Raw genomic sequence first — 22,302 nt, forward strand, 5'->3', positions numbered from 1 at the left:
TGTGTGTGTGTGTGTGTATGGAAATTTCTCATTTATACACTTTGTTGCAACTATTATACAAACATTGATTTCTGCACTTAGTTAAATAAATGGTTAAACATGCACTGGGTCACATTGACCCATGGCTATTTTCGCTTTACTGAAGGAAAGGGTTCATCAAAATTACAATTAAAACGTATTTTAAATAAATTTGTTAGTAAAATAAACTATTTCTGACTGCATATACATTAAGCCATTTTTGATTACCTAAGCTCTCACTTTTAAAAATCCAAATGTCCCCCTTGAGCCCAAAAGTTTGCTTTCCCCTTAGGTTAAAGACAGAACGTGCACCGCATGGCTTCAAGAGTCTGAGGCAGGTTACGCAAGAGGGATTTGCCAGAGGCAGGTTTGAGGGGTTAAACAAGGCTGGCACAGGACAGTCAGGGCGACGTCCCCGGCAACCAGACCAAAATCTCAAGGACGCACGTCTACACGCACACACGTGCGAGCAACCACAACAGGCGAAACCAGTCAAAGAAATCATGTTATATTAGAACTGAGACCCATTTCACACTGATTGCTTACAAGGTCATCAGAGTGCGTGTTGAATCAGTCAGTCGTGTTTATTGGAGCCTTGGGGAAAAAACGTTAAGCCACCCAATAACACATACAGGATATGATGGATAAACACGGCACTTGTTCGTGCATGTGCATCCCATCGAAATAGACAGACAGCAAATAAAACGGGAGACAGATTCCGCGTGTATGTGTGCATGTTTGAACTTGACTCGCCACCTCTGAGCACTAGTCCGAGGAAATACTTCCTGTTTGGACGTGACTCATAATCTCTGGGAATCTGAGAGGATTAGCCCCGGCCAAACACTCAGAGTAAGGGGTTACTGGAAGGCAACCTGACATGAAAACAGGACAGATGTGTAAAATAGCTGGTATATATAGATACAGCGGATATAAAAAGTCTACACACCCCTGTTCAAATACTGCACTGGAGGTTTTTGTGATTAAAAAAAAAAAATGAGACCAAGATAAATCATTTCAAAACCTTTTCCACCATTAATGTGACCTATAGCGTGCACAAGGGAGAAAAAAATTAAATAAAAAAAACAAAACATCTTTTCAAGAGCTGAAGTAAAAAAACCAATGAGATAATGTGGCTGCAAAAGTGTGCACACCCTTTAACTAAACTAGGGGTGTGGCTGTGGTCCGAATTGACAAAGCACATTCAAACTTGTGTTAATTGGGAGTCAGCGCACACCTGCCATCATTTAAAGTGCCCAAATAAAGTTCTGAGCTTCTAGCAGGCTTTTCCTGACATTTTTTGCAGTCATATCTTATAGCACAAGCCATGGTCTGCAGAGTTTCCACAGCATCAAAGCCACGCTGTATCAACCAGCTAGCGGTCCTGAGGGAAAACAAATTATCCAATGACGAGACATTATTCTCCAAGGGGGGCCAATCAGATTCCAGCAGGGGCCATGACTCAGGTGGCCACTCCCCTCCCTTCGCCAACGCAAACAACACAGCACTACTCAAGTCCCATGTAGCTCGCCGCTCACACAAAATAAAAAGCACAAAGAAAATGGGAAATGCATCTGGCAATCTTCCAGTGTTCCGAATACCTACCTGTTGGTGAGTGAGTCTTCTATACGGTTGCCCAACTGCGATTCGTGACTTTTGCTGCGCGTGAGGGTGATGTTGGGGAGCAGATGCAGCACTTTGCGGGACGGAGGCGGCGGGGTGCACGGAGGCTTCAGTCGGTGACGCCGCTTTGATGGTGGCGTTACAGGTGGCGTGGAAGTGTGCCCGTGGAGCCGGGCGGAGCGACCTAAGGACGCGGGGAACGCGCAGGTGAGGGGGCTTTCACCGTAGAGGTGCGGCGTCTGCGCCTCTGGCGTGGAGACTGCCGAGACCGAGCCAGAGCGGGGATGAGGAAAAGTAGCGCAGGGAGTGGAGGGTGTTGAATGGATGGTGGACGGGCGGGCTAGAGGCGAGGGACTGTGCGGCCGGAGCGGATTTCCCAGGCCGGAAAGCTGATCTGCAGTCAGCAGAGAACCACTGTCCCTCCTGGTGGGCTCAGACAACCAAGTTGTGCTGTCTTCCTTCAGTTCACCCCCTGGACCACAGACAAGAGTGGAATAATATGGTGTGCATCTATGGAGAACACATTAAAACGATGGCAGATGGTGACAAGCCACATACCGGCTTCAGTTGCGCTCTTTAGGCAGGAGAGGGCAGCACTTAGTCGGGCACATTCTTCTGAAGTGAAGCCAAGCCTTCGCATTGTGTCCCTCACCTGAGCACCTGCCATCTGCAGTAAGGCATCCAGGGAGAACTTCGCTTCCACTGCCTGGACAGAAGCAAAGTCAAGGGAAAAAGATAAGGATTCAAATAGACAACAATTGATCACTTTGAGAAAGCGCAAACATGCAGTTTCATATTGTTCAGGGCGCCAATATCGATGACTTACTAAATCGGACGAGCTCGATACCAGCCTTTTTCTGCAGTCACCATTTTACTGGAAAAGATATCATAAATCCCTACATCTTTTTTGCCGGGGAAGAGAGATATGACCGGATAGAATCATTTATGAATCAGAAGGAAACGAGAGCAAGCCCAGTGAGTTTGGGATGTTGTTTTTGGACATGGGAAGTGCGCAATTGCTTATCAGTCAGGTCAAAGCTGTGCTCTGACAGGGCAAACAGTGATCAGAAAGCAAGGCCAATGTCCTCCACTCATGTGTCCACTGTAAGCAAAGGGAAGCGCACAAACAGACAAAAGCACCCACAAGGAGAAGAGATTGAGGGAAAGTGGTAGACACACCCACCTTGCCAATCTTAACAACGTGTGTTATTGGTAACATCATACAAATTACACAACTGTTAACTGCACGGCAAGGCATCGAGGTAACATATTTGCTTGAATAAAGCATTTGGCCATAATTTTCAGAGAAAAAAACAACTCTGTTTTTGTTTCTTTATTAATACCATCCATGAATAAAACGTGCAAACCACATGATACCTCTTTTGGTTGTTTTTCAGTGGGGAATGAGAAAGGTTTAGGTTTTTTTTTTAGTTTTGTGTAATGCAGTAGTTTAAATGACAAGGTCGGCTGCTTTTTTTCTGTGATGTGCTTTTTTGCTACACGGGACAGTCAAGTGAGCCAGCACCGAGCTTTCCGTTTTCCCAAATACCGATACGGGGCGACATGAGAGACACGGCGTCAAAGCACGGCCTGGGTCACTGAATAAAGTAAACAAAATCAAATCTTTCAATTGTGCAACTCCAATGAGTTGAGCTTTAGTTCTCCTCTGGAATTGCTCTCTAAGTATGATGCAGTGCAATTCTACACAGTACAAAATGGGAAATAAATTTAGAAGCAGTCATTCATTCTGCATGTCCTGCTGTGCGGTCACTGGTTGTGGTTGTTGGGATGCCACGGGGTATTACTGTGTTTTGTGTGTCTGTATTTACATAAGTGTATGTGTGTGGACATATATCTATTTCCTTGTAGTTGTTACTGTTGTACTATGGACGGGTGGATTGTAAAACTGAATCGACCTTCTGGAACTAATAAAGTAATCTGAATCTGAATTCTAAACATTTAAAGCACATAAACATACCTCTGCCAGTGCCAATGCTGTGATGATTTAACTTGTTGCTCCGTGTAAGTTATTTTAATATGTATAGTTTTCCACAACTATTTAAAGGGAAGGGTTGTGAGGATTCGTATGAAGTCAAACGGAGCACGTCTGACTTAGTGAAAAGCACACAGGATACTAAAAATTGGTAAAACTGGAAAATGATTATCATAAAGTAGAGCGGGGTGTATTAAAGAATAACAAGCAAGAGAAACATCCTCAATGATCATGTTACAGTGAGGTCACAACACAAAAGCAAACAAGGACAAGAAAAACAGACAGACAGTAGCTGACAGTTTGCAGCTGCACAGGAAGGAAAGCAAGAAATGGGAAGGAAAAAAATTGCAGTGAAATATGACGAACAAATATGTTGAGGAATGACAGCTACACTGAACTTGCCAAAGAGGAAAGCGAAAAGCAATGATGTATTTCTTTCCGGTATGTAGTTAGGTGCTACAAGAATTCAAGTAAAGAAGGAATTTAGCAGTACGATATCTTTCTCTTAAGAGCGACTCCCCCGCCGAGAGGTCAGAATCGGGTAAATATTCATTGCTGAGCACTCAGGGCTCTTCATTTTCGGCATCAGACAGTACGTACTGTATCTGACAGGGGTCCCGCTAATCAACACAAGCAGATACTTTTATGCAGCATTTTTATTTTTCCTCAGAGTGACTTTAAACGAGCAAAACACTGCTGGCTCCTCTTGGATCGTAAGCCTACTTTCTATGATAATATACTGTATCGATTATCTGAAACCTTAACTCAGTAGCAAATCTACCACCACATAGTTTTTCTTTTCAAAATGCAATGTCCATCAACGGGACTGTTGATGCAAATGAGGACTTTTGGTAACGAGCTACTATTGCCTTGCAGCAAAATACATCCTCCATACTAACGTTGTGCAATTTGGAATTTGATGCGCTACCAAGTCAACAATCAACAAGTGGTTCAACGAGAACACGAACACATTCAAAGAGCTTTTCACAATCGGAAAAAACAATGACTTCAACTATAAATCGCAGTGGACTTAATGGTATTTCAACTAAGTAACTTAACTCCTGAACTGAACTTCCATAGCCACAACAGAATACCGACAACAGTGTGAATAAAACAGCATGTGCAGTATGTTTGGGAGTGTGTTGCTGTGGTGGTCTCCATATTATGCAACAAGCATTTACACTGACAGTGCTGTTGTGTGATTGTGAAAATTGTGCAATCAAAACTTTTTTTTTTTGGTACAATTTTCCACTACATTTTGTTGAGCAACCAGCCAACTTATGTGGTAAGAGAGTTTTTTTGTTATTTTTTTTTTTATTAATCTCCATTTAATTTAAAAAAAATGACCATAGCTTTCGCATCACAGTTTTTTGTAGTAATGTGAAGCCATCGCGAGTTGTTAAACAGATATACGGGAAGAAACGTGACGTACACAATCTGAGCTAAAGGCCAGCGTGACTTACCTGGATGAGTTCTGGTGGTAAATTGATGGTGCGGAGCCAGTCTCGCAAGCGTGGGTAGCTGTCCAGGTTGTCGGGCCTCTCGGTCTCTGGCACTTTTAGCTTGCACTGCAGCTGTTTACAGATGTATTTCACAAGCTTCACCTGCAGGAAGCAATAGAGGACATGACACATGAGGGGAGGGGCAGCCACTGAAGAAGCTGCGGTTCACTAGCAGGATATCGTCAATACGTAGTGTATTAGCTTTTCCATTCTTAACCCAACAAACCTGCTGTAACAACACAACTCGACATACCGGCGGTGTGTGTTTGACCCAGTTCCACAGTGCGCCCAATGTGCAAGACACCTTTTGAATGACTACATTCACAAGTATACAAATGTAATGTGGCTAAAATCTTAAAAAAAAAAAAATCTAATAAAATAACTTGCAGTAAGAAAGACAATAATGCTCAGTTTTGATTGATACTATTGGTAACAGGCACTGCAACACAAACAAACCAAAAAAACCAAAAAAAAATCATAATTTCAAAAGGTCACATTAGACAAACACCAGTATGATGCAGCGTAGTTGTAGTCAACTGGAAAATACTACCAGAATAACAAACACATTGGTACATGATTACCTCTATGACAGTGTCAATTAAAATGTAACTTTATTTACTCTACATTATCTGTACAGAAAAGTATTATAAGTATATTTCAGTGGAAAGTGACACTTGTACATGCTAAAAACAACTTACAGAAAAAGAAAGAAAAAAAAGGTTAAAAGCTTGCATAGTATCAGGAAAAATACAGCAAATTCCCGAAGGTAAGAAAAAACAAACAGCAAAACTTTTGGAATAATGGCTGTCATTTACTTTTTTCATAAGCGAAGCAGGAAAAAAAAAAAATCAATTTAAATTGGAAATCAGAGGGCTGCACTACTTGTGTGATATAAGAGTTACACTACAGTGAGGAGATCACAACATACACTATTCACTTTGGATAAAAGAAGTAAATATACCAAATGATCTATTTTATTCCATAAACACCATACACTGGGTTTTCAAAGTTACGGTAAAACAGACTTTACACATGGATAAATGGATATATAGTAAGTGCAGTGGTCCTATGAGTAAGCATTGTATGTATTACAATGAACACCACAGTATTGGTTTGCAGGCGGAGTTGTGTGCCGGATTGTGTGTCCCCTTATCGTGCGGTCTATCTGCATGGGTCCATTACAGCAGGCGGCACCTTTAGATGAGCCGTGCAACACCGTCTACATCTCAACCAGCAAAACACCTCTCAAGTGCCTGAGCATTGAATAGGAGCGCACGTCTTTCTCCGCTCATTCGACGCACTTGCTGATAGGCAAAGATAAAAACTCACACAGATGGTCCTTTGGGAAAGAGTGGCCTTGAGATGTAAAAAGACTGCAGACTTTGTGGCAGCGCACAAAAAGCATCTTCAGTGGAGGTCAGACACATTGAGAAAAAAAACAACAACATTGTGTCAGCTGTCTGCTACAATTCAGCACAAGATTTAGTATTGAATGGAAATGTCAATGAAGCTAACTTTTAAGGGTCTACGTTTTTTGAAATTGTATTTTACAAATTGCCTTGAATTTTGGAGAGACATTTATAATGAACCTCAAAATATTGTATTTCAAACAGATGAGGGAAACTAGATTGAGGTATTTTTTTTTTTTTATCACCCTGCTTGAATTAGACACCTGCACAATCTAATCATATCCAATATACTACGAGAACTCAGTATGATGCAGTGCAGTTGATTATCCTTGAAAACCACAGTCAAACATTAAATTAGAGGTGCAACAAGTAATCGATTAATCGAAATCTAATAGATTATCAAATTAATCAACATCTATTTTGATAATCAAAATCGTTTAGAGACCTTGTTTAACTTAAAATTGTCCAAATCCTCAGAATTTCAATCTCTCAAAAGTAAATATTCTCAAATTTCTGTTGTCCTCCCCATGAAAGCAGACTGATTATCCCGTGTTTAATCCAAATAAGACATTTGGAAACACCTGCTTTTATTTTGGAAAACAATGATCAACATTTTTGCCTATTTTCTGACACATTACGGACCTAACCAGTAACTGAATCATAATGACATTTTTTGGGCATTTTCAGCACTGTCAATTCCTTCAATGTCCTGTTCTTGCATAAAAGGATGGAAATAAAAAAATAATAAAACTAGAGCTGCGCGCAGCTATAATCGGGCCCTCGTACCCCGGCCCCGCTGGGGTACTTGCAGTTTAAGGTCCTGGCAGGTTACAATTTTGTAGAACTCGGGGTAATACACGTACCTGCCAAGTTTGGTAGGTGTAGGTGTGACGTACTACGAATAGATCAGCAACCTTGCGAAAAAGGGCGAACCTCACGATTATGAAGTCGCAGGTCACTTCCTGTTGGGTTTAGGGTATGCATGACTTTGAAGTTTTTGCACGTCTGGGGTCACTCCAGGTGTCAGCCGAGTTTGGTAGCGCTAGGTTAAACGTAAAAAGAATTCGACTTTCGGTTTTGTGGCGAAATGTGGAATGAAATGTTTGAAGGCCCGCCCCCGTCATACACTTTGTCGGATTACAAAACTTTTGATAACTTTTATTGTCCCATGTCTTGAGATGATACACACCAAGTTTGAAGTGAATCGGATGAAAGCTGTAGGAGGAGTTTGCAAAAGTATAAACCCTGAAAAAGATTTTGCACTTTTTTCCTTCAAAAGGTCATAGGTCACTTCCTGTTGGAGTTACAATATCGGTCGCGCTGACTTTTTTGTGCGTCTGGGTCCCCTCTATATGCGTACCAATTTTCAGAGCCGTAGGTCATACGGATCACCGAGTTCGCCTTTCAACGATGGCTTTGTTTGTCGTGACTCAAATAAAATAATAAGAATAAGAATAATTTCTACAAAAACAATCGGGACCTCGCAGGTCTACCTGCTCAGGGCCTAATAATTTAAACAAATTAATCAATTACAGAATAATCAGATTAATCAACTATTAAAATAATCATTGGTTGTAGCCCTACATTAACTGTACTGCATATGTTTGGATAAAACAAATGAAGTGCAAAGTGCATGTAAAATCTGCAGTATTTGTTTGAGGCTGAAGGGGCTATCAAGAGGGAATTGTCTCATATTCCAAATCAACAATTTGACAAAACAAACCATTTCAAGTGACTTTAGCATAGTTGCATGCATGACTAAGGGCCAACAATTAAAAAGCATCTCCCTTAATAGGTGGACGAAAAGGGCAGCTTCTTGCTCTTGTAATTGTGTCTCTTGTGATCTGGATGAAATACGTCAAGAGGAGAATCAGAATTCACTTGATGTGGCTAACGAGCTAGCCCCGTTTTGCCATCCTGTGCTCTACTGCGGCCCCGTGACGTCAGGTTACCTAGCAACCTCTCTTCTGAGTCGTCAGCAACATTTCAGTGGGATTTTCCCATGCATGTGAAACACTGAACGCTGACAAAACGCAACCCCCGCATATAAATGTCATCATGCGGCTCGGCAGAGCAACAAAACATGGTGGGCATTTTACGGAGGATTTGACTCATCCGTTATCTTGCTCAATAACAGAAGTGAGAAGTCCCCTAGTCCCTCATTAATCTCAGTGAGATGGCATTTAGGATGGGCGCACGGGCATGTCAACAAGCGCAGATAACAACAGGCCTATTTCATATTATTTTCGGTGCAGTGGAAGGAAAGCAGCTACAGTACTGACGAGTGGCCTGGAGGTAGGTGGCGGCTGTGGGGAGAGAAATGGCGTCAGAGCCCACCTGTCAGCCGAGCGCCATGACACCATGGCAACGGCCTAATGCTGTGAGGGGATGACTGACAGCCGGCGTGTCAGCCAGGACAGGCGAGCAGAGCAAAGAGAGAGAGAGAGAGAGAGAGAGAGAGAGTCCATCTGACACAGCAGAGTCTGCCCAGCACGACACGCCGCTGCTCCAATTGTTCCTGCCACGTTATGGCACTTGCCAAGCGGGGGTGGGGCCCTGACACAAAACTGAGAAACAAAGTACCGTCCAAAGATGGGATATTTACACAGGAAGATACATGCATTTTCACTGTATTCCATTTCTATGAGGACAGCACAGCTCTCATTAAAGGCCAAACAATTGATCCTCTTATTAATCCTAATATTGAAACACACACTTTCATTGATACCCATCTCCAGAATACAGTGAAACCTTTAAAAAGTTGAACGCTCCTAAGGCACAGCCATCAAACACAAGGCCCGAAACGTTATTTTATGTGGCACACGAAAGCTTGCCTCGTGAGTAGTTATCCATCGCAAAATTGATCATCAAATGCGTGGGCACTTATATAATCGAACGGGGCAATGAAGTGTAACTGCCTCACACTCCAACCACACGCCTGGTCCGTAAACAAATGCAGTGCAGCGGTGCACGGCGAGCGACATGCATTTGCCAGAACGTCAAACGTGTTAACTGATTTGAAATGGCATCATGCGAATGTGAAAAAAATCAGTGTGGCATGAAGAAAAATAGCACAATAAAAACGCTAAATCCAGCAGCATTTAAACAGAAACGCGCAGGGCTCCTCAGATGCCACTGAAGCAATAACAAATGCCATTATTAGTGTTGTCATACTGTAACAATAATTCACACTGTTCAAAGTGGTATTGCGGTTCTTTTGTTTGCATCCTTCATTTCCTGAAAAAATGTTGCACTTTCCTAAAAATAAAAGATTTAAATTATTAGTTTGAATTTGAAATGTCATCAAATGTATTGACACAAAACATTTGTTTGGAATTTTGTTCCCTTACTGTGCCCGATTTTATTGAGAGTTTTTGTTTGCTCACTCACGACCCGGAAGATGAAAATTGAAGAATGGTTAGTCATTGACTAACATCAGCAACCCTATAAAACTCGCGTTGCATGCGTTTGTACATTTTAAATGATCCTTATTGTTGTCATTTGATTGAATCCTTTTCATTTCTAGCGGCGGCAATGTGTCAGTCTTCAAGGGAGCAGGAACAGACTTTACAGTAATCCTAATACTGTACTGCTTTCCAGGACAGATGGCACATTTTAGGAGCAAATAACGATGCACAGTTTGGAGCCGAGCTCAGAAAATGCGTCAGGAGATAAAAATAGTGCAGGCAGGGAGGCCGAGATAGGCAGTAGCTAGGTCACATGACCTTTAAGGGGCACGTATATGCTTGATAGTTTCGGACAATGAGCTGCTTGCCGCCCCTCCTCCTCCATCATTGTTGTCTCCTGCGCTTGCTGAGCTCCTAAACTTGTGTGTGTGTGTGTGTGGGTGTGGGTGGGGTCCTTGTTTACGCAAGCACATCTGAGCCAACACGCCAGCAGTCACCGTTAGACAAAGTGAACAGCGCATTATAGCAGGTATGCTTATTTGAATTAACAAACATTTGAGGATAGATGGCCTTTTAACAGGGCAACTAGAAGTTGGAGCAAAGAAATGCGACCACCTCCTCCTTCCTACCGCAGAATTACAAGATGCAACTAATCCTGGGTGGGTTCAGGAATAGATCAAGGCCTGCCTACACGGTTCCACAACCCCTGTTTCCAATCTTTTACAGGTTCACATCACACACTGCGGCTCGAAACGGAAATAGAGACAGGGTCACTGTTGCTCCAATCGCTAACGTCGCGCTTCCTCCGTCCTCGCATGCGAGCCACATTCTCTATTGTTTTCTCCTCAACCACACACACACACACACGCACACGCACACGCACGCACACAGCAATTGTCATGTCATAAGCAGCGGCGCTGTCGATTGGCTTTGATTCTGCCCTCCCCTTTCCTCTCTGCTCTGCCAGCCTCTTTGCGCGTCATTTGATTTTCTTATTTAACAACCTACCCAGAAAATGCGTAGGAAGAGAAGATGTCTAAATATAGATGCAGCCAAAACAGCTCACGCTACATGCGCACAGCAAAGGCCCTCTCCCGCACAGAGAGGAGACAAAACACAGTGACGCCATGCTGCTCGATGATCACCGTCGCACAACACCATAATTAAAAAGAGGAGAGGATTTTTTATTTTTGGTAAAAAATAAAATAATTAATGCATTTCAATACAACATAGATCACGAACAAAACTCTGAGCCTTTGCTGCATGGGCTGTGCAGACATTTTGACCAGCTTTAAAAAGAACAGACAAGCTACAAATGCGCTGCAAAGTGGATATGATGGAGCCAAACTCAGAAATCTATAAAGGGCCGCAGAAAAAGTAGAACGTAGGCAGTACGAGAGGCAGACAGAGGCCAGACTGAGTGGGATTAACATGCGTAAAGTGAAGTAGCGGTTAGCACTCCATGTGGAGAGGCCGGTATCATTATCCTCTCACTGGCAAGGCAGAACAACACACAGTTCAAGTGCAATAATAAAACTGTCTCAATGAGCATGTAAAGTGAATTGGAGTCGCTCTTGATTACACTCCAGTGCAATATTGAAGCAAGGCCACTTGGCGCCACCTGTGCAAGCGCTACTTTGACCTCACACTGTTCATTCACTCAGTTGCTTTCAAACTCAAGCAGGGACTCAACAGTTTGCACCTGATCACCTGTTGGTGGCTGTAGCTAGCCGGAATTTTCCAAGCCAGTCACAAAGTTCATCCTGACAAACTAGTACCACCAAATCAATTCGAGAAAGAGTAGATCTCGAGTCAGCCAAATTTCTCGTCATCTGCAGTATATGCCCGTGTCTGTTTGTTTGAGGTTTGAGCACAATGATGAGGGAAGCACGATGTTTTGTTGTTCACATGGTTTGTAGCATTGGGTTCTGAGTCTATATACAGCTAAAACATCTTCCAATTGACTCGTTTGTGACAACCAGTAACAGAAAACACAAAGAGAGATTGGGAAGGATAGCTGTAACTGTGTGAAAGAGAACAGATCAAATGCTAACATGCTAACATTTTTATGCTGACATTGGGAAGATAGCAATCAGAGTGGGGAAAGCGCTGACGCATATGAATAAGGATTTTATATTTTTCCCTGTGGTTCCATATTAAATCCAATGAGAATTGGTAACGCTAACATACTAACACATAGCAAGGATTTGACATCGTGTCCTGTGTTAGGTACTTTTGCGAAAGAAAAACTAAAATGCTAAAGGTTGCGATGCTATCATCCAGTAAAATGCCAAACTGAGTCGAGAAGGTGCGAAGGCAGATTGCTAAGCATTTGACATTATGCGCTGCGGTCCTGTACCATTTTAAAAAGGAGATTAGTTAAAATTATAAGAAGATAATTGTTGTTATTCTAACATCTAGCAATAGAGCAATCTGAGTGGAGAACATGCTGAGGTACATTGAGGAGTATTTTCATTTTGTCCTGTGGTACTATTTTGAAAGAGAATGGCTCAACTGCTAACATGCAAACAGTTGGCATGCTAACATATACCATATCCTCACAGAGTAAAGAAAGCTGTAAGGTATTTTCTTTTATCTACTAGTGTACTACTACACTGAAATGCCTAATTAGGCTCCATAATATGGAGGATCAGTCAAATTCTCTGTTTCTGTTTCCCTTCTTTAGCTATAGTTTCTTAACAAGATCCTTATCTTGAGTGTACATCATGTACTGAAACTAATAAAAAAAAGAAAAGAAAAAAAAAAGGTGGTTGAATTAATTAAGAATGTATTGTTTTTTTTTTTCCCCCAAATGAATAAATGGACAGCTGCAACATTTAGCAGGTACTGCTCATCCATCACGTGGGTGTGTGGGAATGTCAAGCAAATAACAATCTTGCAAACTGAATTTTAACTGAGTCCAAATAGGAATTTAATAAACAGAAATATCATGAAAGTGATATCGGTAAGACAAATGATGTATAAAAGGATGATAATTGATATTTTGATGCTATCAAGGTTAATGTCAAGCCATAACTGAAATCAGTAGGAGATAACGTTTCACTTTAAATTTGTTGCAGACTCTGGCATTATTATTGAATTAATTTAGCATTCTTAACTCCTTCACTGCCAGCCTTCCCAGTTAACATGAATATTTGACTTCTAAAGCCGTCAATGGCAGTGAATGTGTTAAGAAATCAAACCACATAATTCCACTATTGTGGTGGAAAAGTCACAAGCAGCATTAGAGACACTTCATTATGTAGGAGAGCATTGAAAATGAAGTCCGGAGGAGATGCTCAAATATGTCAGGCATTTAGAATGTGAAATCACAATGAAATCTCAAACAAGAAATGAAAGTGAAATTTCAAACAAGAAGTGAAAGATGGCAAGAAGTGATGTCAAAACAGTGCCAGTAAAGGCAAAGGATGTTAGCTGTAGCGCTGCCAGCACCACTTCAAGATACAACTGCTGCAAGACCACCTGAGCACTGGGCTCACTAGCTCAATGTTACGACGATCACTAATCAGGTCAAACCACAAGGCCCTGACAAAGTGCTTCAGAGAAAGTGGCTCTCCTTTACAATTACCCTCTTTATGGAACGTCACGTCCATCAATCAGTGAGCGACTTGATTCAAAAAAATATCATTAACAATAATGTATTATTCACAAAGAAATTAAGACTTTAAAAAAAATGCAGCAATTTGCCTTACAGCAATGAACAAATAAATTCCTTGTCAGAGAAAACAAAAGAAATGGGATTTAACTGATTCCTGGCATTGACTGTGTGACTGTAATGCTTGGAAAATTAAGAGTTGCTGTTTTTTAGATTACCAGGGAGAAGACACATTTTTTTGAAATTTTTTCCCCTACATTTATGGATTGAGACCGCCAGAAAAACTTTAGGTAAATTGTAGCAAAAGTAGTCAGTTCATCTCAGGAACTGCAATCATTTATTCTTAAACTATATTATAAATATCCATCCATCCATCCATCCATTTTCTGAGCCGCTTCTCCTCACTCGGGTCGCGGGCGCGCTGGAGCCCATCCCAGCTGTCATCGGGCAGGAGGCGGGGTACACCCTGAACTGGTTGCCAGCCAATCGCAGTATATTATAAATATATGGACAAAATTTGACAGCTATACAGATTAACATTGCTATCAACCGCAACTATTTTGAGGGGGGGGGAACCCTCCGTTCAGATTTAGTAGTCCTTTTAAACTTTTAAAATAGTATTTGACAAGGCACTTATCGTGTGAATGTAATGATTGGAAAAATAAGAGTTTGATTTCGTTTTTAACCAGTGAGAGGTTTTTTTTTTTTTTTTTGGGTGTTTCTTGATGCTTTCTATAATTTGGGATTTAGAGAGCAAGACATAATTTAGGTAAACCGCAGTAAATGTAGTCATTTAATCTCAGGAACTGCAATCAACAGATGGATGAACTAATATTGCTCTTCACTGCAACTACCTGGGGGGGAAAGACCGCTTGGCGCAAAAGGCATTCAAAACTCATACAAGAAGCATGGCCAAACTATTGTCTGACGAGAGGTTCACAACAAATACACTAGCTGTGGAAGTCAGCGTCGCTCAAGAAGTACTCAACCATATCTGATCAGCTTCCAGGATGGCATGGTCTGCTGCAAGATGGAGACTTCGAGCATAACATCAACAGGAACTGGGGATTTTTGGGGGGGCAACAATGGTCCATCATGCTCATGGACACGACAGTAAAGGCCAGTATTGACATTGGCTCTGCATAGTGTCACTGTCAAACTGAAATGAAATGGTCAGAGCTTCTACAAATATTACTTTAGGAGCTCTAAATTATCCAAGTTTGTTTTATTCTTGTACACCTAATCAATCAACCGTGTATCCATTGTAACCATCCGTCCATCTTCTGTACCGGTCACAGATGACTTTGGGCAAGAGTCAGGGTCGAACCTGACTGTTCTCCAGTCAGTCACATACAATACAGACAAACAACCATTCACATTAACACCGATGGAAAACTTAGTTTTCAACGAACCTAACGTATGTTTTCGGAATGTAGAAGGAGGCAGAAGTACCCGGAGAAAACCCACGCAAGCACAGGGAGAAGATGCAAACACCTGTTAGCCACTCCTCCACCGTGCTGCCTGCGTTAAAGTCAAGAAGAAAATATTTGTCCAGCTAAATAAGAAAAAATATAAAATCCACATAAAATGCCTGCACAATACATCCTCTCATCAAATGCTGTGGCATTGTTCCTAAAAGCTCGATACAGTCCATGACATGATTCCTCTAATCATCTTGCAAATTAAATGATTGCAAGAAAGAAAAAGAAAAAAACGAGCAGGGAGCATAAGCAGATCCCGTGGAGACCTCAGAGAGAAGCGACCCTGGAGGGAGATCACATGGGTATTATGAAGAAATACTGTACATAGTTGCAAGGAATTCAGGAATTATTTTATGGTTATAGAAGATGTGTTCTCCATAGATGGAAAATAGAATTAAACAATTCATTCCAAGTGTGGAAATATATTGAGGGAGTGAAAAATAATGCAAATAAGGCAACAGTTGGCAGGGTAAAGGGGGGGGGGGGGGGGGGGGGGGCTTTGATGGAGAATGTAGTACATAGTTTTTGAAAATGTGTACGTACTGTAGACGCCTTATGGTTGGCATGATTGTTGGAGGACGGAGGTAGTAGGTCCTCAAATAGCAGCCAATGCTGGAATAGATGGCCCTAATTAATTGCCAGGTGTACTGTCCACATGAATAAATAAACACTGCCCCTCAAATAGACAGTGAACAGCAGAGGCTTCCGTGCAATAAAGAATAATACATAGTACATGTACCGGCTTTGTTTTAATGTATCCTTTTCAGAGCATTTCCAGGACTGTTGTCACAAAAGCTATATTTCAAATTCAAACTGCTCGAAGTAATCCTCCTGGCGTCTAATGCACTTTCTAATGCCTTCTCTGCCACCACGCCTTCATGTACTTTTGGAAGGATTCTTTCGGGCTCCTTCACTGCTCTGTTGTCACGGCCCTCTGGATGTTGCCCACATCTTCAAAACGGGTCCCCTTCATGACCCCCTTAACGTTGGGAAAGAAGGAGGGGGGAAAAAAAACAAAAAACACAGCCAGGTCGGGTAATGCCTAGAACAGACTACAGGATTTTAGCCCTTGTATTGGCCCGATTAGCTAACGCAGACGATTTCCGAGATCGGATCCGACATATTTTGCCGGGAACGACAAAACGTCTTGTAGTGTAACATAATCCACGACCAACGATTTGGCCCTACGATGCCAAAATGAAAAGTCTAACGTTTGATTTTTTTTGGGAAGATCCGTGCAGTGTGACATATCAACGACAACTCTCCGACAGCGTACCTTGACGTCGACCAATAGGACTGCGTATTGTGACCGGTGCGTCGCTTGCCGCTGTCAACATTTATTCACGCGCACAAACCAATATTGACCGAAGTTTTAGAGCATAATTCGACAGAACGCTGGCATGTTTACGTACAACCGTTAGTGTTAGCACTAGCTTGGTAGACTACATAACATTTTGTTGCCTGCTTGCGAGCCGCATCGTATTAAAAGTACGTGAACATACCTCAAGCAATCCTTGAATGAACGTCCTCTCTCTCGAGAACCAGTGACAACCACCGCACGTTTTTCCTCATTTTGTCGCCCCCCCCCCCCCCAGTGTCGCAATGGTAACGAGACACGGTTTCTGATTCCACCTCTCCGACAGTGTTCGAATTGACAAGATAAATCCCAGCGATCGTAAAAGACGGGATGCGGTGGCATCGGAATACGTCGCGTATTGTTGCCACCGTCTGCCTGAGATACGGCAAGATTTTATGGCAGTCGTCTGACATTGCGCAATTGTGAAAGACCAAATTTGTCTTGTAGTCTGATCCAGGCATTAGGAGGCTGCTCCAACTCAGCGATGTTCTTCTCATTGCATGCCATGAGTCCTTCCACAACAAAACAAACGCCGGCGGATCTTTTTGTCGACGAGCCCGTTGATCGTCTGGCGCACATTGAAGGGGAAAACTCGTAGTTTGTGTTTTAAATATATCTTTTGTGACACCGGTCCTGAAAATGTTCTGCCACACATTGTATAAACGAGTTAAAGTACGACAGACGTATTTATGATTAAACAACAACGAAACTGATTCCCCCCCCCCCCCCCCCCCCAAACTTTGTCAAGGTGCATGAGACAAGAAAGAAAAGGCTGTCAATCTGGATAAAGGTATGGAAACAGGAATATCTTGTAGCGTGCAACTCATCCAACTCCGTGAGTCACAACGGCGCCTCCCGTTTGTTCGTAATCCTCCATAAACCAGGAAGTAGCCTGCCAACTAATTAATATTAACACAAAGAAACAAAGATGCGGCTCTATTCATTTGGTTTCACTTTTATAAACAGTTCAGACCTGGCAGAGGAATGTGCTCTACTGAGTGACATTCTAGTGAGTCATTATAGCATTGCCAAAAGAGAAAATTAAATGGTGGACTAAGTCTTTTGGACAGTGATGTATATTATAAAAATACTTAGCACATCTGCCTCACAGGCGAGTGAATAAATCTGGCTATTACATGAGGGAAGGTGGCGAATATAAAACAGAAGAGGTTGCGTGATTTTTGTCAGCTGAACAATGTGAAATGTCAATTATATTAAAGGGAGTGCAGCAGATTGATTAAAATGACTGAAACGTTGAGGGTTTTGTACATAAGCAATCATGATTGGTACTATTGCATGCATGCATGCATGCATCTTGTGCCACATAGCAGGAGAGCGCATAGTGTGCAGAGGCCCTGCGCCAAGCGAGCAATGTCAGGTCATTCCAACGCTGCATCCAGTTGCAGGATAGCTTAAACTGAGCATCGCATTTGCAATAATAAGAATAATAATAATAATAAACAAGAACATGTGGCGCAATTCGGGTCCCCCCCCCCCCCCCCCCTTTCGTTTGTTTGATAATCGTGCGGGCCTCTAGGAGTCAAGGCTACATTACAAGCACACCATAGCATGTGCACTTCTATAAATAAAAGCAGATTATTCGATATTAAGCCGAGATGAATTGTGCTATGAACTAAGCAATGGGAGCTCCTTAGGGGAGGAAGCAGAGAGGTCACACGGGAGCTTTTCAAGCATCTTTCAGGTGCTGATGCAAAAAAATAAAAAAATGGAATAGCGAAACGTCATTTTTGTAGGTGCCTCCGAAAAAAAAAAAAAAAAAGAAAAACAAAAAAAGCCTACGCGACCGCGGCGGACGTCGCGGCTCCATGACTCCGCAGTTTGACAAGACTCGCGACGGCCTTTTTGTCACAGTCGCGTCCGATTTACCTCCAGTGTGCGGATTTCCTGCTGCGTGAGGTCGTTGGACGCGGCGCATTTGGTCCTGAGTCCCTGCAAGCTGGAGATGGAGATATCGATCATGTTCTGGATCAGCTCGCACTGGTGGAGCGCGGCCATGGCTGCGTCGCCGTCGCCGTCGCCCCTCGCCGGCTTCTCGCCACTCTCGACCATGTTCTCGGCGATAGCAGACGCACTATCCATTCCTCGGCATTTGGGCTCGGCTGGGAGGGCTGGAGTCGAAGCGTTAACGGCTCCAATCCGACATATGCGGCAGCCCCCGGCCAACTATTGTGACAAGAAGCACCTGACCGCGCCAATGTCCCCAGCTTCCGAACCGGAGGCAATATGTCGCCTTTGCTCTTAATCCACTGAACACCCTCGATGCAGGGCGCTTGTTTAAAAGTCCCTCGACTTGACGTTTAAGTCCGTTGTTTAGCGACAACAAAGTCTTGTCCCCTCCAACACACACACACACACACACGCACACGCGCACACACACGCGCGCGCGCGCCGCACGCACACACACACACAGCGCTCTGCTAGTGGCTTTCACCGTCTGTCAGCTGTTAGGAACATCATGGGGCCCGCGATGCACTCTGGGAAATGTAGTCGACAGGGTGTGCCCCCCTAGTCCGTCTGTGACACACACGTACACACAAGGAAAGGGAACCGCTTTTGGACTCTCCTGTCGTTAGATGTGCAAGTGGCCGAGAAACAGCCGAGAAACAACAAAAACGAAAACTAAAATGACTTTTATACATTTGAGCTGTGAGAGATCATTACAGGCGCTGTAGGAAATTACCAAGTTTCACTTAATTTGTCAGAAAATTAAATACAAATGGAATAACTACAAATATAAGTACAAGGTACAATAAACAGTGCCGCTCATACAACAGAACAAGTCAAAGCCTTCCTGTAAGTGTACCAGTGTTGTGTTATATTGCTAATTTATGCGTCCACTGAGATGACATCATCATTATTACTTCAGTATTTATACTTTTTGTGACATTTTTATTCAGTGGCGGTGTGCAGTGAGATTTTTGTAATGTAAAATGTGGGCCTCGGCTCAATAAAAGTGGGAAACGCTGCTCGACCTCACCACGGCGGAGTTCATTTTCTACCTTGACATCAGTAGTCGATTGGAATGTCTATGTGGGATGCTGAGCTGGAAAAGAAAGAACATGAATTAAAAGTATTTGATGTGTGCAGCGCAGCGAAATTCCCAAAGACACACTGGGACATCTTGTAAATGAACTCAGTTTCTTACTGTACACATTTTTACTTAAATCACAACAAATGTAACCTCTCCAAGTGACCGTTTCTCAGTAGCCAACAGCCAGTGTACATCATTAGATAAGTGACACGCTGGTGCAGAATACATATTTCCGGTGCCTTGGGGAGCCACTGCGGAGCTACTTAGATGTCTGGCTCAAGGGCACATCAGCTGTGACGGTCTGTGCCGAATGGGGGAATCGAGCCTCGGGGTGCTTCAGTCACAGGCTTTATTTATAGCCACTCGGCCGCAGCTGCCCCGAAAGAGTAGATGTCATTATTCAATCAGAGCGCAAGAGAGCCAAATGACATCACATAGTGGGGCTGTAAAAACAAAAACAAAAACGACAAAAAAAAAAACAAATGCACTCTTGTATTGGGATAAAGCATGAACAAAGTGTTTTTTTTTTTTTTTTTTTTTTTTTTACACACAGAATGCAGAAGTCTCAACAGGTGGTGTTGGTCAGCACCATCACTCCTTCCTCCTACTCACACTTGCTTCCACACTGAAAGGGATCAACTGAAACGTTTAGAAACGTCACAAATTCCCACTTTATTGCAAGCTCAAGCAGTTTGCCCTCGTGTTGAGGAAGAGGGTGCCATTCTGTAACAAACTATCTCCTTGATGCCATGGGAGTGCGATGTTCCTTCTTTTAATAGAGGCCGATTACACAATAGAACGTGAGTCACTTCTCAAGGAACCTTGCGTTCCCTGCCTCCGTCTCACAATACATTTCTCCTCTCAAAGCAAGGGCCATCAGCTTCGTTCCACAGCGCGATTAAACCATGACAAACATAACCACTCATCGAGATTGTGACGAGAAATTGTTTGCTGTCCATCGAATACTGAACCCAAAGAGGGGTGCAGTGAAACTCTTTGCGGTTGACTATACATGAATTCAGCTATTTGTATTTTTATACTTTTCGCATTTGTGTCCTCTTTCTTTAACGTCCTTACAATGTCACAAGATGTCGCCAAAGCCGCTGACAAGTCGGAGAGTATTAATTTGTCAGCAAGTAATTTATCTTGACTGTTCTAAGATCTTTGTATGTTGGGGAAGAGCTAAGTTTAGCCTGGGTTGTCATGGCGAGTCGTCGCTCTGCTGAGTGGCTCTTAAAAAGCTCGAACTACCAAACGGAAATGAAACCAAATGATCTGCGATCACAATTATAGAGCACTTCGCTCGGCCGAACTCTGTGTTGATTGCACACCTGGGCTTAGCGATCGTAAACATTAAATAGGTTTAACAGTAATGATTGTCAGCGGTTTTCCGGGCAGATCGGGGAGGAAGAGTCGCTCTAAACATAACCGGTCACTTGGTCTGAAAACATCTGATTTTTGAGATTTTGCTGACTTGATGTTCGGAAGCGGGGAATAAGGCTGAAAATCGGCCCGATTATATGTAGGCTAAATGTGTACTGTACCCTGCTTAAAATGAAACATAAACAAGTTTTTTTTTGTTTTTTTTTGCGTGTGTGTGGTTCTGCGATTATGCAACTTTTGCTTTGAATTAGGTCGTACTGTTCTAACAGCACAGACTAGATAGTGTCCAGCCAGCAGCACAGTGTGTGCCTCGAAATTTCTAAGTTATTAGTACAAGTAGACAATAAAGCTTCGTTGTGATATTTTACTGTAGGCTGTTATTCACGGCCTGACAAATGATAGCCACCTACTGTATATCGCATGATTTTCAATATGATACACACACTGGCCACAATATTAAAATATAATCTAATGAGCTCAATAAATAAGGCAGTTATGCCTTTACGAAGATAATCCTCAGCAAGACAAAATTTAAAATATTGTAGTCATGGTTGTAGTATACAGTGGCGTACGGGTGCACTGCATTATACTACATGATAGGTGGTTAATTGTAATCTTTTTGTCTATTTCAGTACATGAGAGAGGCAAAGGCCGGTATTAGTAAACTCTGCATTGCTGCAGGCATTAAAGTACAACTGCAAAGTACAACCACAATATGAAAAGGAGAAATATTATACTTTTAAAGGCCTACATTGTGATACATCTCTTGGTTTGGGTTGTGGCAGGCACATTTGAGGAAGGCCAGTGAGTTGAAATGTAGCCATTCATGTTGCTAAACACTCATGTTGCTTCACACAGGAAGGAAAGAGAAGAGCATTTGTCTTATCTTGCACGCCATGTCTGTCTTGTCACCAGTTGGACAACTGACACACATGACCAGCGTGTAAAAATACAATTCATTTGACACATTTTGGAGTGAAGCACGATTATCTTGCCAATTAAACTTCAAGTACTTCATTCGCAGCAGGAAAAAAAGACAAAAAATAAAAACTTGGTCCTCACCATTTCTTGCTTTGCTTCTCCTTCTCCCCCTTTGCTGTTTTCTCCCATCCAAAAACATGCTGCTCTAAAAACCACACTTCATTATTATTCATTGAACAAAAGTGCAAACACTAAAAGAGGGCTTGGGAGCATAACAACGCTCAGATAGGCAGCTTGTGAGTTACTGTCCAACACTGTCTTCTTAAGCTGTTTAAAGGGCAGCCAGGTGGCTGCACTGAGCATGCAACTAACTTCAGACTAAATGAGATTGGAGACAGTCTGCCGCCATCTTCTTTCTTGGCAGAGGATTTCCATCAAGCAAACTTTCAAAGTTGGGAGGCCTCCCAGAGCTCGTTGCAATATTTGGGTGCGCGATGGGTACCTTAAATTCTGCTGCAGCCAGAAGTCCAGCAAAGAATTTGT

General features: G+C 42.6%; 1 protein-coding gene across 3 annotated transcripts in view; it reads right to left on the reverse strand.

Moving 5' to 3' along the window:
• Positions 1 to 22,055, reverse strand: part of ksr1a (kinase suppressor of ras 1a) — a 36,814-nt gene extending 14,759 nt beyond the window's left edge. The window contains exons 1-4 of one of the 3 annotated variants that reach the window (XM_061751146.1): positions 21,901 to 22,055; positions 5,095 to 5,235; positions 2,197 to 2,344; positions 1,621 to 2,110 (exon numbers count right to left, since the gene is read on the reverse strand). In XM_061751146.1, the coding sequence (XP_061607130.1) occupies positions 1,621 to 2,110; positions 2,197 to 2,344; positions 5,095 to 5,235; positions 21,901 to 21,948 (827 nt within the window). In that variant the 5' untranslated portion in view covers positions 21,949 to 22,055. Of the gene's footprint in view, positions 1 to 1,620; positions 2,111 to 2,196; positions 2,345 to 5,094; positions 5,236 to 18,290; positions 18,867 to 21,900 lie in introns of those variants that run through there. The other 2 variants (XM_061751144.1, XM_061751145.1) reach the window with 2 other exon arrangements.
• Positions 22,056 to 22,302: the final 247 nt, after the last annotated feature.

The sequence above is a fragment of the Phyllopteryx taeniolatus genome, chromosome 17 (genome assembly GCF_024500385.1).
Source record: "Phyllopteryx taeniolatus isolate TA_2022b chromosome 17, UOR_Ptae_1.2, whole genome shotgun sequence".
In the NCBI taxonomy this organism is placed as follows: domain Eukaryota; kingdom Metazoa; phylum Chordata; class Actinopteri; order Syngnathiformes; family Syngnathidae; genus Phyllopteryx; species Phyllopteryx taeniolatus.